This window comes from Panthera uncia, chromosome B4 (assembly GCF_023721935.1).
Source record: "Panthera uncia isolate 11264 chromosome B4, Puncia_PCG_1.0, whole genome shotgun sequence".
NCBI lineage: Eukaryota > Metazoa > Chordata > Mammalia > Carnivora > Felidae > Panthera > Panthera uncia.
The window spans coordinates 41,774,800-41,791,295 of record NC_064809.1 but is presented as its reverse complement, the minus strand read 5'-3'; the positions used below and the strand labels follow the sequence as shown (position 1 = coordinate 41,791,295).

At 44.0% G+C, this 16,496-nt stretch overlaps 1 protein-coding gene across 4 annotated transcripts in view; it reads left to right on the top strand.

Annotated features, from left to right (window-relative positions):
• Nucleotides 1-16,090, top strand: part of MFAP5 (microfibril associated protein 5) — a 47,622-nt gene extending 31,532 nt beyond the window's left edge. For 3 of the 4 annotated variants that reach the window (XM_049627068.1, XM_049627067.1, XM_049627069.1), the window contains 10 exons: nucleotides 2,580-2,717; nucleotides 3,247-3,306; nucleotides 4,591-4,626; nucleotides 8,333-8,377; nucleotides 8,717-8,749; nucleotides 9,170-9,205; nucleotides 11,202-11,231; nucleotides 11,951-12,038; nucleotides 12,612-12,685; nucleotides 14,312-16,090. In XM_049627068.1, coding sequence (XP_049483025.1) covers nucleotides 3,249-3,306; nucleotides 4,591-4,626; nucleotides 8,333-8,377; nucleotides 8,717-8,749; nucleotides 9,170-9,205; nucleotides 11,202-11,231; nucleotides 11,951-12,038; nucleotides 12,612-12,685; nucleotides 14,312-14,424 — 513 coding nt within the window. In that variant the 5' untranslated portion in view covers nucleotides 2,580-2,717; nucleotides 3,247-3,248 and the 3' untranslated portion in view covers nucleotides 14,425-16,090. The remainder of the gene's footprint in view (nucleotides 1-2,579; nucleotides 2,718-3,246; nucleotides 3,307-4,590; nucleotides 4,627-8,332; nucleotides 8,378-8,716; nucleotides 8,750-9,169; nucleotides 9,206-11,201; nucleotides 11,232-11,950; nucleotides 12,039-12,611; nucleotides 12,686-14,311) is intronic. The other variant, XM_049627070.1, reaches the window with a different exon arrangement.
• Nucleotides 16,091-16,496: the final 406 nt, after the last annotated feature.

The following is a 16,496-nucleotide window of genomic DNA, read 5'->3' as shown; positions in this document are numbered from 1 at the left end:
CCTCCCTTCTTGCTTTCCTTTTATGGGATTTCGTTTTGGCTTTTTTTTTTTTTTCTTCTTTTTTTGCGTTTAGGCCCTGGATTTAATTTAGTTGGATTGGACTGTAGTAATAACTTTTCTGTACATTTGCCCAGAGGCCTTCAGCTAATGGGTGTATTCTTTACAGGCCAATAAACAGATGAATAGAACCGGTGCGCCGTTTCGCTTGTCTGCCTCCCTTCTCTTCCTTTGTACTTCCCCCATCTGCCATTGACTGGAGACCCTTTTCGAAAACGAAAATTTTCCTATGTGACTCAAACATGAGCTTGCCTGTATTAAGTGGCCTCTGCACCTGCCAGGCTATTCCATAGAGGACTTTCCTGTTCGCTCCATCCACAGGCGATCAGCTTGCATTGGATGGGATCGTGGACTGCTGCCCAGGGAGTTCTTCCCCTGGGGTCAGTGGGAACCTCAGAAAACCAGAGGCTCATGGCTCTGGTTGGCAGTTGTTCATTTCTGACCCGTTGGTGTTACTACTTGCGGAAGCATGCAATTCGACGATAAACCGATAGTGTAATACAACGGAAGCTGACCAAATCACCCCGGGAAAAGCAAATCTGAGGTTCTCTCCCTACCTGGGCTCTGAAAACAAATGGGGAACAATGCTGGAAGGAAAGGGCCACCATAACTGCAAGGAAGAGAAAATTAATCAGACCACTTCAAGACAAACTGCATTCCTGGAAGCCTAGGAAGCCCAGCACGAAGAAATGGTGGCTCCTGCTCTTAACATCAGTGCGCCCAAGCTTCCTCTCTTTTCCTTGTAAGCTGCTGCTCCCTGCCTGCCTTCTCCCTCTGCCTTACTCCGGACATTCTGTTCCACTGTCGCTGCCCTAACTTCAGACTCCCTCCTACGACCCCAGGAGAGCACCCCCTCCCGCTGCCTGGGGAGGCTCTTCTCTGCTATGGTCTCGAGCTGGGCCAGCACATTGAGGTCATTGCTCTCCCTGCCAAATGACTGGGCTGAGTTCAGTTTGTCCATCTGTCTGAGCTTCATGGAAAACATGATTGTTGCTCTAAGCTCTCTATTATATGTCCTGCCTCAGCTCTGCTTTGCCTCTGCTTTTTTGTGTTTCGATCCCCACCCCCACCTCCCTGCCTTTTCTTTGCCGACTCTCACCAGACTGGAATCACATCTGTTTTCCAGCCTCTGCACTCTCACTGCAGAGCACATGGGCGAAGGGCAAGTTCTCAGTAAGGCAGGTCAGGAAGAGCAGGGTTTTATGCTCACATTTGTTCTAAACTGTGACCGGAACCCATGTGTCTCAGAGATGGAACACGTATGGCCCCTTTGGAGGAGCTGAAGGTGCTATTTCCTTAGTTCTGCTTAAATCCAAATGCTCTCCCTTCCTCCCAAATAACTAGTTTACTTCCTCCCCTCTTCCCTCCTCCGCTCCTTTCCCCCTCCCTTCTCTTATTTTTTCTTTTTCTAGTCTGTATTCTATTAACACGGTCTGCTCTCTGTCTACCTGTACTCTCCTCTAATTTAGCTCCTTTGGTCTACATTGTTTATCTCCTGACAAGCCAACAGATTAACTTGAAACTTAGACACTTAAATGTGTACAAGGTCAATGATCCCTCAGATTTGAGTTTCTGTAATTCAAGTTTGTTCCCTCCAAAGTGGAGATATATCTTTTTTTTTTTTTAACCAGTCAAAACCTCTAGGTTTCTATGAATAAGAGCAAATACAAAGTCTTAAAAGCTCCTGGATCTGAGAAAGTTATCTGTATGTTACACGATGTGGGGAAAAGTATGGTTGGAGAATAAGGCCAGCAGAATGAAATTGGCTCCCAATTTCCTTTGGGCTTTGGATAGCATGTTGTCCATAAGATTCCAGAAACCAAGATGCTTAGCATAAGCTTAAACAAAGACAAAAGACAGAAGAAGGTTGGCATGTCCTCTCACAGAACTCCCTTACATTTCAAAAGGATTCAGAGAGTAGTGTATTTTTCAACTTTTCCTAAGCCTAAAGCAGCCAACCCTCCTCCTGGGCAAAGCTTATGTAGTGTCTGTGTTTGTTTGAAAATGGAATAAATAGGATGGGAAGGGAGGGGCGGGAGGGGCAGAACCACATTCTGGAATGCATGTGTCAAGAAAGAGGCAAAGAAAAAAGAGAAACACAGGGATATAAAGGAATTTGGTGGCGTTGAAGAGGTAAATGTCAATAAAGAAAGTGAGAGGGGAGGATGGCAGAATGATTCAAACATAGAAGATGGCCAGAGAAGGGGCAGACTGTGCAATGATGAGACGGAGCTACTTAGGTAAGGAGCCCAAGGAAAAGGAGGTGGGTGGAGGCTGGGGCCTGGGGCCAGGTTGCAAGAGGGAAAAGAAACTCATGGAAGAAAGGCACATGAGTGGGAGCCAGGCCTCCTAGGGAACGGCATATCACTCACTGGTGTGGTCATAACATTTGGAATGAGGGTGTGAGTGACTGCGAATCCCAGCCCCTTCTCAGTCCAGCCCCATCACACTCCTCTAGCCTGGCTTTCTCCCTCTCTGTGTCTCTCTCTCTCTCCTCACTTTCCCTCATCTCATTGTTTCAGAGTAGGCCAAATTTGAAGTCCTTCCCAGGGAGTGGCCCTGTTCATCTTATTCTCCAGCCAAAGTAGAAACAGCGAGAGAAGGAGAGACACGTTCAGCAGCCAAAGGACTCGGTGGAAAGAGCAGAGAAAAAGTACACAGTGAGTTGTTTGATTGTATATAACCCTAAACAGACAGAGGGAGTGTGTGCGTGCGTGTGTGTGTTTGTGCGTGGGTGAAGTTGAAATTGAAAGGCCGGAGGGGGGGCAATAGGAAATGCCACTGCCTTAGAATTGAGTGGATATCCCAATTATCCATGGAATTCAACAGGAGACACCAAGTTAAGCAGATGATATTAAAATAGCCACAGATATCAAAAGGGAAAATTAGACACTGGGGGATGAAGGAGGCCAAGAGTTGGGGCAAGCACAGACCATTTAGAACACAAAGTTTTCTCTGACTGGGCAGAAAAAAGTAATGCGAGTTAGAATAATGGTAAGTGATCACAGAATAGAATTGGGAAAAGAATGCTGGGTGAACGAAAAGAGAGAAAGGGCTTGAGTCACATGGGGGACCAGGAAAAACCCTGGGAAGACAAGGAGAGGGGCCCTGCGGGTACCCCTGCCTGAAGTCAAAATGCTGATGTGTCCCTGAGCATTACAACCTCTACTCTCCCAACACCCCTGTCAGATATGCTGCTCTTGGGACCCAAGGTGCTTCTGTGTCTCACTGCGTTCATCATCCCCTCTGGTGAGTCCCTACCTTTGTTCTTTCCTCCCTACAATGCCAGCTCCTCAGCTATACGTGAGTGTGGAGGTGTAGGCTGGAGGGCAGGATGGAGGGGAAGTTGAAGAGGAACCACAGCAGGAGCGCCGGCTACTGAGTTCTAGAATAGCCATTAGAGAAATGAACAGGGGTGCCCGAGTGGCTCAGTCGGTTGAGCGTCTGACTTTGGCTCGGGGTCATGATCTTGTGGTTCGTGGATTCGGGCTCCATGTCGGGCTCTGCGCTGACAGTGTGGGACCTGCTTGGGATTCTCTCTCTCTCCCTGTCTCTCTGCCTCTCCCCCACTCATGCTTTCTCTCTCTCTCTCTCTCTTAAAAATAAAAAAAATAAGCTTAAAAAATTTTAAAAAGAAAGAGAGGAACAGATTTATGTCTGAGAAGAAAGGGCGAGGAGGAGATGAGAGATGACCTCGGACCCATACTAACCATAAGAGGGTCGCACACATAAACGTACAAGCAAACACCAAAGAAAAAAGAAATGGGCACACAATTGCGTGCACAAACATACAGAGATGGCTAGTAAGAAACTGGACCAAATTCAATTCATAAAGGGAACCCGTGGGAATATATACACTCCCACTTAATCAACACTGGCTCCTGCAACACACAAATATATCCACACGCACACAAAGAAACACGTGCCTAACCACACACTCAAGTAAAGTCACTGAGCTGGAAGAGGGGCCACGGAAAGCGAACCCTCTGACGTTGACGAAAGCCTACTCTATTTTATTTTCTCATTCTGCCAGATACAGACTGTGAGAAAATCACTTTTGAGGTTGTTCAGTAATGTAGCTCATACAATGGAGGTTGTGATAGAACAGGGCACATTAGAAAGGCTGCTGGCCCCGTCTGCCCAATAGGACCCCACTCCTGCAGGGGATTGAGGGCAAGAAGGCACCCCAAGTCAGGGCTTGGCAAAGCAAGGCTTTGTTCCCAGGAACTTGTTTTTCTTTGAGTGTTTCCTTGTCAGCACTAACGGTCTGAGTAATTTTGAAATTTTTCATTTTTGTATTAAATAGGCTCCACGCCTAACGTGGGGCTTAAACTCACGACCTTGAGATCAAGGGTCGCATGCTCTACTGACTGAGCCGGCCAGGCACCCTTGATTTTGTATGGCACTATACAGAAATCCAATGCAGAAAAATCAAGTAAACGATTTTCCCATCATTTTCTGGTTCATCTTATAAAAGCTTTATGGGGTGTAGAGCTAGAGTCATTTATCCCTTTTCTCTTTCCTTTGCCACAGACTGGACACCACTAGGAGCCAATGGTCAACGAGGAGGTACGTAAACCCATGGATCCGGGCTCTGTGTGTATTTTTTATGTTTTGGTTATTGTGTGGTTTTTTTTTTTTTTTAGTATTTATTTAAGTAATCCCTACCCCAATGTGGGGCTCGAACTCATGACCCCGAGATCAAGAGTCACATGCTCTTCTGACTGAACCAGCCCGCACCATCTGCTGGGGTTCTTATCGGTATAATATGGATTAATGGTCCCAGTTAAAGAATCTGTAATATAAGAGAGAGACATATTGCCAATTTATAGGAAATAGGGTCTAATTCACCAGTTTCCAAAATCCTAATATCCTCTCAAAAAACTTCTTTTGTTTGTCAACTGAAATACCTTTCCCAAAACCTCCTCCATGACCATCCCTCATTTTTACTCTCCTATATACATATCTCTTAGCTTCCTCAGAAAATACCACTAACAACAGAAAGCATTTTCCCAACCATGTAACAACGGAGAAGCTAACTGACAGACAGGATAAGAAGCCATCTCAGTACGACAGTGAAATTCTGGCACTGATGGATAGAACCCAAGTCTTGGCTTCCAAAGGGCCACTTCCTTCAGCTTGACGAAGGAAACTCCAATTAACATCTCCACTCTGCCTCCAGACAAACATAACTACAATTTATCTCTTACTTTCCCCGACCCTTGAGAGCCCATTAATGGATCAAAAATCAAATTAGCAGATCACAATTGGCCTTTTGTTTTTGATAAATTAGCATAAACTAAAACAAAAAAGGAGTACTTTGCAAGTACATTGCAAGAGTAAAGCGGCATCATATAAATCTGGTTTCAATTTTCTATGCATACACTGGGGCACAATACAATTTCTTCCTGGGCATCCTGGTACAGTAGATAAAAATGTGGAAACATGGCATTTTTTTTTTTTTCACTGCTGTGGGTAAAGAGGTCTGAATCCCTCAGTTTCTGAACCCACATCAGAGTTCTGAATTCATTTTTCTGGGCCCGTTACGGTCCAGTCCTTTTCCAGATGTTTGCGATGCTTCTTTAACAGAAATAGAAGATGTGCTAAAAACGCCTGCTTAAGATTTCTTTTCAGAGAACATTCATGAACCCTAAAGAAACATTTATACACTGGCTGCTCACGGATAAGGTGGGTGATCTGAGGAATACACAGGCAAACAGTACTCTATCCAGAAATTCGGAGGCGACAGCAAGGAAACACTTCCAACCCCTCCGCTCTCCCACTGGTTTGCTTCCATCTCTGTGAGTGGCTGGACTGGAATGTAGGACAGGAAGGGAACTGGTGGGATGGCACCGTGTCCTGGAGAGGCTCCACGTCCCTCACGGTTTTTGGAATGACTCGGGTTAGTGGTTTCTCAAATGTCCTGGAGGATTGCAACAGCCTTGGATTTTTTTTTTTTTTTCACATTTATTTATTTTTGAGAGATGGAGAGAGACAGAGCGTGAGCAGGGGAGGGGCAGAGAAAGAGCGAGACACAGAATCTGAAGCAGGCTCCAGGCCCCGAGCCGTCGGCACAGAGCCCAACCCGGGGCTCGAACTCACAAACCGTGAGATCATGACCCGAGCCGAAGTCAGACGCTTAACGAACTGAGCCACGCACGCGTCCCAGCTTTGGATTTCTTTTACCAAAATTTGTCCTGAAGTGAGGAAAGCTAATGTTCAGTGTTAAGAGATAAAAAGCCCCTTCTGTAGGATCTAATGACTTTATTTTTATTTTTTTAAGAGGATGATGTGGGGTTCTGGGTGGCTCAGTCGGTTGAGTGCCGGACTCTTGATTTTGGCTCAGGTCATGATCTCACGGTTCATAGAATTGAGTTTCCATCTGGCTCTGTGCTGAGTTGAGCTTGGAACCTGCTTGAGATTGTCTCTTTCTTTCTCTCTCACCTCTTGCTCCCCCCCCCCCCACTAGGGCTCTCTCTCTCAAAATAAATTGCTTCAAAATGTTTTATTCTTCTTTGCCCTCTACCACAATGATCAATCGCTCTGGCACGCTTTATGAAAATGCTATTCTTTCCAGATTTAACCTGCCATTTAGACACTGACGGTTAAGGAAAAAAAGTCAAAGGAAACTACGTGAATTTGGTGACCCCTGGTGGGCAAAATGGATTGTGATGACAAGCCGTCTACAAGGAAGGATACTTCTAGATGGGATACTTACTGAATATTTAGACGCTGGGGTGCCTGAGTGGCTCCGTCAATTAAGCGTCTGACTCTTGATTTCGTCTCAGGTCTAGATCTCACGTTTCGTGAGTTCGAGCCCCCTTTTGAGCTCTGTGCTCGGCAGTGCAGAGCCTGCTTGGGATTATCTTTCTCCCCCTCTCTCTGCCCCTCCCCTGCTCACACACCCTTCCTTTCAAACTAAGTAAACATTTAAAAAAGAAAAAGCAAAGTAACAAAGCTGTGTTGACATCTAAATATTGTTTAAGTTTGTTTATTTTGAGAGAGAGAGAGAAAATGCGAGTAGGGGAGGTACAGAGAGATTGAGGGAGAGAGAGAATCCCAAGTAGCAATCTCCATGCTCCGTTAACACAGAGCCAGGTATGGGGATCCATCTCACGAGCCAGGAGACCATGACCTGAGCTGAAATCCAGAATCTGACACTTAACCGACTGAGCCAGCCAGGTGCCCCTGTGTTTTAAAGCAGAGAGAGACAGCTGGTTTTGGATAGTGCTGTTATTTGTAGTTTTGATACAGTTTGCTTGTTTATCCTAATAGATTCCACCTTAAAGCTGGGACCGCTTATTATTATGTCTCCTCCTGCCTTTACCTTTCAATGTTCAACTGCAAGGTCATTCTCTACTATCATTGGCATTTCCCCCCCCCCCCCCCTTCACCTCACTTCTCACTGAGGATCAGAAAATCATCCACATCACCCTTTGGGAACGCGCTTATATGTAAGCATTTCAGCAAGCTGATAGCCAATTATGTCAAAATTATAATTATCATACTCAATGTCTTTGGTAAAGACAATTTTCATTTAATGAAAGTATTGCCAAGAGGCCATCAATCCATGGTACTTATAACAAGCTGTAGGACCTTGGGTAAATTTTTTGTCTGGCGCTCGATTTTATCATCTGTAAAAACAGATTTCAATGGTGCTTGGCGCATAGGAAACCCAAGCTAGCTGTATGCTTATTATCCGGTAGGACAACGAAATGATGTGATTCTTCTCTTCCTATGCTTAACCCGCGTATCATGAAGAAAGGGGGTACCAGTGGAGGATTGTCTGACAGGCACGGAGGGGAAGGCACACAAAGGGAAAAGGATATTCTAGGCTAGGACTGTGTGGGTATATTCAGGGCAGTGGCAAAGCGTGACATCTGTTTGGGTTGCAGGGAAAGGACTTGGTTTGGGAAGCAAACAAAGAAAATCAACTGTGGGATACCCGCTATGTGTGGGCAGCCGTGTTGGACAGTTTCACTTCCTGGGAGTGCAAGAAGGGGAGGGGGACGGAGAGCGCCCAAAAAATATTTTCTGGGGGGGCACCCTGGTGGCTTGGTCAATCAAGCATCCGACTCTTGATTTCGGCTCGGGCCATAATCTGGCAGATCGTGAGTTCGAGCCCTCCCTCGGGCTCTGTCCTGGCAGCACAGATCTTGCTTGGGATTCTCTCTCTCCCTCTCTGTCCCTGCCCCGCTCGTGCTCTCAGTCTGTCTCTCTCTCTCAAAATAAATAAATTGGAAAAAAATGTTTTCTGATTTTTTTTTTTTCTCAGATGATGTGACTCAAGTGACTCCAGAAGCATTCACAGAAGATCCTAGTAAGCTACCCTTTTTATTTCTGTGCTTTCACACTGGGGCTAGAGGGACTGAGGGTGATGTCTGTAGGAAGATAAATGAAAGTTACAAGAGGTGAGTGGGTGCTCTGAGTTCAGGCAGACCCTAGTGTTCATCTTACCTACCACTGATGCTGTGAACCTGTCCGATCTTTTCTCTCCCATTTTCTTCTCTGAGAGTCCCTCACATTGGCCCAAGAGGTCACACTCTTTCACTGTGATTTTTCTTGCCTCCTTTAAGATCGTCCCTATACCCTCCTTCCCCTTCCCTCTTTGCCACTTTTGACTCCTGCATTTTTTATTCTTTGTGTTATATGTTTGCAGACCTGGTGAATGAGCCCTCTACAGATGAAACAGGTAAGTTGTACTACAGATCTTTTAAAATGGCATGATTCTTGTTAATATTCACAACATTTATTCCAGCGTTTGAATTAATCCTGTATTTTTATCCCTGAGAAAGGGATGGAGGGATTGTGGGTGTTTTGTTCAGTGACAAGTGGGATAAAAGGAAAGAGTCCCACTCGTTTTCTGAAAAAGATGAAACAAAGTGGATTAATAGCTAACATAAGGCACGTGCAATAAAGGATACTGCCAGTAGGGCACATACTCTCCAAAAAAATATTCACCATTACTTCAGTTAACTCTATTCCCTTGGATATAATACACAAACCCCAGCCGTAGCCTTGACTTTGCCGTGATAACGTCCATTTTTCCACTCTGACTTCCCCCTTGCCAATTCAAAGCCCTCCTCACACCTGCTGTTTTGTGCCTTTTCAGTTCTGGCCGATATCGAGCCTTCCACAGATGACCTGGGTGAGTTCAGATCTGGGATCCCAGGGCCACTGGGGCCTTTCTGGGCTTTCCCCAGAGCCCATTACGGAAGGCGGTACAGCTGGTTAAGGTTCCTAAATAGCTACCACCACAGTTTGTGAAAATTCTTCCAACAGTTCAATTTGAATTAGTGATATTTTTGATCCCCTAGTAGGTCCAGGAAGGGACTGTACCAGGTGTCTGACGTACGAAATACCGAAGTGCGATATTCCCGTCAAAGTTTCCAAGACTGGATGGGTGAAGGCGAGATAAATATATACACAACTCGCTGCTTGGGAAGATAAAAGGAAACTTTCTAGAAGTAATGGTTGAACTGATTCTTGAAAGAATTGGAGCCAGCCAGGCAGTCGAAGAAGGGACAGTATGCACAAAGATGTGAACGCAAAATAAGTCTTGGCACATTGGAGAAACTGAGCTTTTTAAATACTCAGGGCAAAATCTATAAGGAATAAGTGGTAGGATGTAAGAAAAGGAGACAGAAACTAGATTACCTTAAAGAAATGGTTACTGAGAACCTGCTACTAGGTTTATAGGAATATAAATCAGGAACACAAAGGTGAACGAAACCGACATCCTCCTACAAGATATTTTTTGTCTAATACACAAGATAAACAAATGGCTGACTTTGACTTCATTCGGTTTCACAAAATGCCACAATTAGGATAAGCAAAAGAAGCTGTCCAAGATGCAAGAAAAGAGTCCCCCGGGTTAGGAAAGGCTTCCATGGAGGGCACAATGACTAAGTTGGTTCTTGAAAGACAAGTAAAAGTGAATCAAGTAAATAGGGAGAAGAGCCTTGGGGTAAAGAAAACAGTATGCGCAAAGGCTTAGGATAGAAATAAAAACCAATCGGAGAATAGTTTATACAAAGAAAGGTTCTCATCAGAGTTATGAATTAGAAACCCAGTCAAGATGCTATGGCAATAGTCCCAGTAAAAAGATGATCGCCTGAACTGAGGAAGAGGTAGTGAGAATTAAGTGTGAACTGTAAGTGAGAGGGGACTGTGGAGATGATGTCCAGTCTTCTATTGGGTAGCTGGTGGTACCATTCGCTGAAGAACAATTTGAATTGGTTCAAAGATAAGACAGTTTGAGATGCACTAGATTTGGCGGATCTTTGAAATATCCACAAACTCTTCCCTAAAGTGGCAGATGGATTTACAGGTCTGGAGCTTAGAAGAGATCTGGGCTAGAAGTAGAAGCTGGAGAATTCTCAGCCGAGAAGCCCGCAATTGCAACTAGGGGGTAGATAAGACCACCCAACATATTCCTATAGTATCCTGTCTATAAACAACTCTTCCAATGGCATTTGTACACATCACTCCCATGGTTAGTGAATTCCTTCAACACTATTCCCTCCTTGATTTATTATTCATTCTACAAGTTAAGCCCGTGTTTAACTTGACCCTAGGTTGGGTTTGGCTATGGCTGTGACTTTTGCTATTCTTTGCTGAATAACACTTTCATCTAAGAACCCATGACGATGTATCTGATTTACAGAGAAGAAATTTTCCTTGATGAGCAAGAGCTTCTACAGGATAACAATCTCTTCTCTCCTTCGCTCTAGGATGAAGCCCTTCTGGGCATATGGCTTTTGTTCATACTAAATTTGCTTCTTAGCAACAACACAAAGCTACTCAAAATGCCATCAATTTTTCGATTCTAGAAGAGAGAGGAGAGAGGCAAAATCATATTTCCCATCCTAACTTCTAAATCTGTTCAGTTTTGTGGATCAAAGCAGTCCATTATGGGCTTTCTTTTAGAAGTTGCTAAAAGCATTATCAACCCATTTTTTCTCAATGGGTGCCCCATATGGGCCCCAAGTGAGGCAACATGGGTGCCTTACTTTTTTATTAATGGGTGCCCCATATGGGCCCCAAGTGAGGCCCCAAGGTTACAAAGGGAAAAGGATATTCTAGGTTACAGAGGTAGTAAGTTCTAGAACTCATGACAACTGAATGAAATTTCTGCCTTCCAGCTCCGGCCAATGATAAAAATACCACAGCAGGTATGATTGCCTTTTGCATGTCTTTTTCTTCAGCTTTCTTCTTGGGGATTCCTTATCTCCTTGTTCTTTGGTGGGTACTTGATGTACCTTCTAGTTTGCTTTCCATTCTTTCTCAAAGAGTATTTTTAATGCCCTTCATTCCTGCTCTCCTTTATGATCTCCTGTCCTCGAGGTCATGAAGAAAAGATGGGACCACTGTTGCATGATCCCAAAGCAGTCCTCTTCCTGAGCTACCTTTGGACTTTCTGTGGTGGTTAGTGTATTGGGAACTGACTGCAAGGACAAGAGAACGATAGGTGTCATGGGCAAAGTTGCTTTCTGTAATGTACTGATGATTCTGATGTGCAGCTAGGACTGAAAACTACTGCAACGGAAACTGTGACCCACCTAAGAGTTCTTATTCTCCAGAATGGAGTCAGCAGCATTTCATTTCAGTTTGGTATTTCACACTGCCGCCTGGATAACCCTAGAAAGACTTTCCTAGAAGAACACTCAGAGATTATTTTAGCTACTTCTGGGTCCAGGTAGGAAAGCACCTAAATTTTATTTCAGCCAGTTTCCTACTGTTCTGCTTTGTTGAACAGGAAGGGCATTCCCCACATTACAATGATCCTATGTAGAGACTACTTTGTATTTTCCCCCCGCTCTCTGTACCTTCCTCCATGTCTTTAATCCTTTGTTCATGCCTCTCCCTGTTCTTTTGTATTGGACTTCTTCAGATTGCCGGGATGAAAAATTTGCTTGCACGAGACTCTACTCGGTGCATCGGCCAGTCAAGCAATGCATTCACCAGTTATGTTTCACTAGGTAAGGGATCCCAGGATGTGGAGAAATCGCCTTCCCTGGTAGTGGTTTCATGTCAGTAACTATGCAATGAGCACCCACTGTGGAACTTCAGTCTTTAGTGGCAGAGAAATTTTGGACATGACCCTCTTAGGGCGGTGCCAGATAGAACCTGGAGTCGGACTTGAGTTATGCGGAAAACAGACCGACTATTAAGACCAGATGTTAGAAGGCAAGGGAAGTGAGGGCTGGAGAAAGGACAGTCATGAGAGAAATACTGGTACAGTGAATCTATGACCCCATAGAAAAAGGCTGAAGCAAAGGATCCAGCTCTCAATGTCAGAAATAGTGAAGAGCAGTATTAGATAAGGCTTGACTCCAGGAGGAATGTGCAAAGCATCCCCTTCCCTCCTCTGGGAGGGAAAAATCAGCCCAAAATACTTAAGGAAAGAAATCAAGAGAGGAGGAAAACAGACAGGGGAGAGTGGGGAGTACAGGAGCTGAAGAGGCACCCCTGGCCTATATACAGACTAGAGTTCTCCCTCCCGATGGTTTTTGCTGTCTCTTTCCTTAACCATGTTACTGGGACTCTGGCAGTTTACGACGTATGTACATCATCAACAATGAGATCTGCTCTCGTCTTGTCTGTAAAGAACATGAAGTAATGAAAGGTAAGATGATATCTGGTTTTTTAGTGGGGAGGGGCAATGATGAGAGAGGTAAATAGAGACGTGATCCTGATGGATCCAAGGTCTGGCTTCGGAGGAGGGCTTTAGGTCACCCCCTGAACTTCCATCAGTGCCTGCCCCACCAACTTGTGCTAGATAAGCAATCAAGGTAAAGCAGTGTGCTTCGTATATAAAGATAACCCTAAGGAAAATATCTTGGATCTCTTTTCAGCAAGATTGTAACTCCCAACCTTTCCCATAGATAGAGCTTTCTGAAGTTGGAACTGTTTTGGAGATCATTCACTGGAGTTCTAGGTGAAAAGGCCAAATCAGGATACCTGGCTGACTCAGTCTGGGAATTCAAGCCCCACGTTGGGTGTAGAGATGACTAAAACTCAATAAATAAAAACTTTTAAAAAAAAGGCCAAGTCAGCCATCACAAATAATAGACTCTACTACCGGCAGCCATGTTCACAAATGAAAAAAAACCTCTCTAAAGGAAAAAAAAAAAAAAAAAACTCCACTATTTGGAGACAATTGATGTTTGGACAGGGCCTATCAGTAAATACAAAACAGGACATTTAGAAGCTGGCTACATTTGAAACAGTTTATCAATTCCAGGAACTATTTACATTACTTAATGCAAAAATTCAGGGGTAGAGGAGGGTAGAAAAACCTGATAAAAACAATTAAAAGGGTCCAACGTGTGTGGTTATACACCGTGCATTGTGGGAACAAAGATACCTCTCACCTTCTCCCTGGCCAGCCCCAAACGATAAGTGTGGTTGGTGAAGGCACCACAGACACAGCCCTTTCTGACTCAACAGCCCGTCTTGCACGGAGCTGCTGAGTAAGAGCTGTAGTTGACTTCGCAGAAGGAAACTTGCTATTTGCCCCCATTGGCCTTGTGCAAGCCACCTGCAAGGGAAGCACCTTGAGACTGAGGATGAGTATTTGGGACTTAGGCACTTTCAAGTGTCTCAGGGGACTTACTAAAGTTAGCCATTTGCACACAGTAAACACTTAGATATATAGTGAATAATTGAATGTCACTTTTTTGCTATTTAATAAGCCCATGGTTAGAAGAATCGGGAGCTAGGCGTGTAGAGCAGCCTAAAATTCACCGGCCAGCCACCTGTGCTAGGTACTTAGCATACATTATTTTGTTTTAATACAACTATACTTGAGGCAGGTATTTCATGCTTCTTTTGCTGCAAGGGATAGTGAGGTTCAGAAAAGTTAAGTAACTTTCTAGTAAGCAATAAATAACCAGTGAGCTGCAGATCGGGGGTTCTAATCCAGATCTGTTTCTCTTCAACCTTTCACAAAAGCACACTGCTGTCTTCTCTTTCTCTCTTTTTTCAAAAGTTTATTTACTTAGAGAGAAAGAGAGAGAGAATGTATAGGGAAGGGGCAGAGAGAGAGAGAGAGAGAGAGAGAATCCCAAGTAGGCTCCGCGCTGTGAGCGCAGAGGGCAAGGCAGGGCTCGAACTCATGAACCGTGAGAACAAGGCCTGAGCTGAAATCGAGAGTCGGACACCCAACCAACTGAGCCACTCAGAAGCCCCGGGTCTTCTCTTTCTCCCAAAACGCCAGCCCTTTAGGCATTATTCTCTGCTTCTCTTCTAGATGAACTTTGCCGTCAGATGGCTGGTTTACCCCCAAGGCGACTCCGTCGCTCCAACTACTTCCGACTTCCTCCCTGTGAAAATGTGAACGTGCAGAGACCCAGTGGTCTGTGATGATCAAGGAAGAGGAAGGAAGAACATGTGGGTGGGAGGAAGAGAATGGTCTAACAAGAGCAACCATTGTCAGCTAACCCATAGACATTAGTAGTTCTTAAACCAATCCCTTTGTAGTGTCTAGCTTTGGCCCCCACTCCCTGATTTATTACCCAGACCGATAACAAAGTCTATATTATAGCATGGTTTTGCTGCTTCTCACTACCATAGACATAGTAGATCAATGATAACCAAGTGGCTTATGTACAGTCTACATACGGTTTCAAAGGAAAATAAACGTGAGGTTAATATTTACAATTTGAATCTGTCTGAAATAGATCTTAGGGAGGAAGAAGCTGTCACTAGTTTGGCCACAGGACTTCATTTCTTTGATTTTCAAGCATGTCCTAGATTAACTCCCCATTTGCAAGTTCCTCTTTACTCTTATGCTAACTATTTTGCTGGATTTGCCTGGCGGGTCTTCCGGAAGAGTCATGGTAATTCGCGTAGTCCCAGAGATTTCTGAGGCCAAGAGTTAGACAATCCTACCGGCAATATCTAAAGACCCAAGATGAGATCTGCTAAGGCTGAGGCTAAAGAGGAGTAGGCCAAGCATGGAACTTGGACTCATGGTTCCCTATTCAATTTTTCATGCGGTTGTCCCAAACAGGCAAGTAGGGCTAAAAAGTCCTATTTACTTACTCATTTATGGTCGTGTGGGGTAGGGGTTAGCCCACCTTCCCAAATTAATTAGACAACTTAATGTTGGTGTGAATTTCCTTGGCTACTCCTTTCACCCCATTACTAAACGAAATCTGTAGAGATTATTGTGCAAATGGATTCTGGAATAGCCTGATTGGGGCCTTAAGAAGGACATTCAGACCTCATCTTTAATGGGCAGACAAAGTTTACCTAGTGGTTTATAAGAAAGAATAAAAGAAATAATATTCAGACAACCTACATTCTTAAGACATGCTGCCACACTAGGCCCTGGTAAAAGTCCCCATCTTTACCACGACAAGGTTAAGTTTATGTGAGTTCTAAGGTTTTTTAATTCTGTGATTTAAGATTTAAATGCATTATTCATATTTCTGGAAGCCTAGATGCAATCTGATTCACAACCACCATGTCTGCTTTATGAGGGGACAGATATCCTATATTAGGAAGCAGTCCACAACGTAATAGAAAAAAATCCCATTGTAAGTGACCAATTACAGATTGTAGATCCTTCTACCTGAAGAACTTAGCAACTTTCCACAGAAGCCAATGAAATTCAAGTAGGAAATAGAGGAATCTGAGGCAAGTTATACACCACAGAATTCCACTTGATAGTGTTGGATCCTTTTCATATTGTAAGAAAACGGTAAATGAGGATGAAACTCTGGAGGCTGAGAAACAATTTAGCCTAATGGGATTTGCTCAGCTGATTGAAGAGAAATGCTAGGAAAGACCAAAGCATGTAATCTCTCCTCCACAGCCTCTAAAAGTAAATTTGCTCATATACAGACAGACATGTTGAATGCATATTGTAACCACTGTAGAGAAAACTCACAGGCAGAGTTTCCAAGAATCGTTTAAGAATCTCTCCAAGAACGTGACCCTCCAACGGAGCACCTCAATCCCAGGATTGTGTATATTGCAAATTAAACACTCTAAAATAAATGTTTCTAATTTCCTCCTCAGAAAAGAGCGGTCTTTGATCTGTTTCTTTTTCTCTTCTATGTTTAGAAAGACCCCAACCGATGTTTTCATCCCCCTTGGGAAAAGGGAGTACCAGTATCGCTCTCCACTATTCTCTATTGCACCCTTCCTACAATTTTGCCATTGGTTCTCCCAACACTCCAATTTACTCTCCTCCAGAAAACTCCTCAATTCACCAGAAAGTTCCTTTTCTTTCCTGCTCCGTGTGACAATCTTTACCTACCAACAGTCTTGCTAGGTAAAGCTTCATGCTTCACTCCCTTCTCTTTTGCTTGATCATGTGCCAGTGTTTTCCATTTCTCATTGTTCTTATGTGATTGACCTTTTTTTTTTTTCACTCTTGACATATAAACCAACACTTCTTTTTTCTGTAATGTTTATTTTTGAGAGAC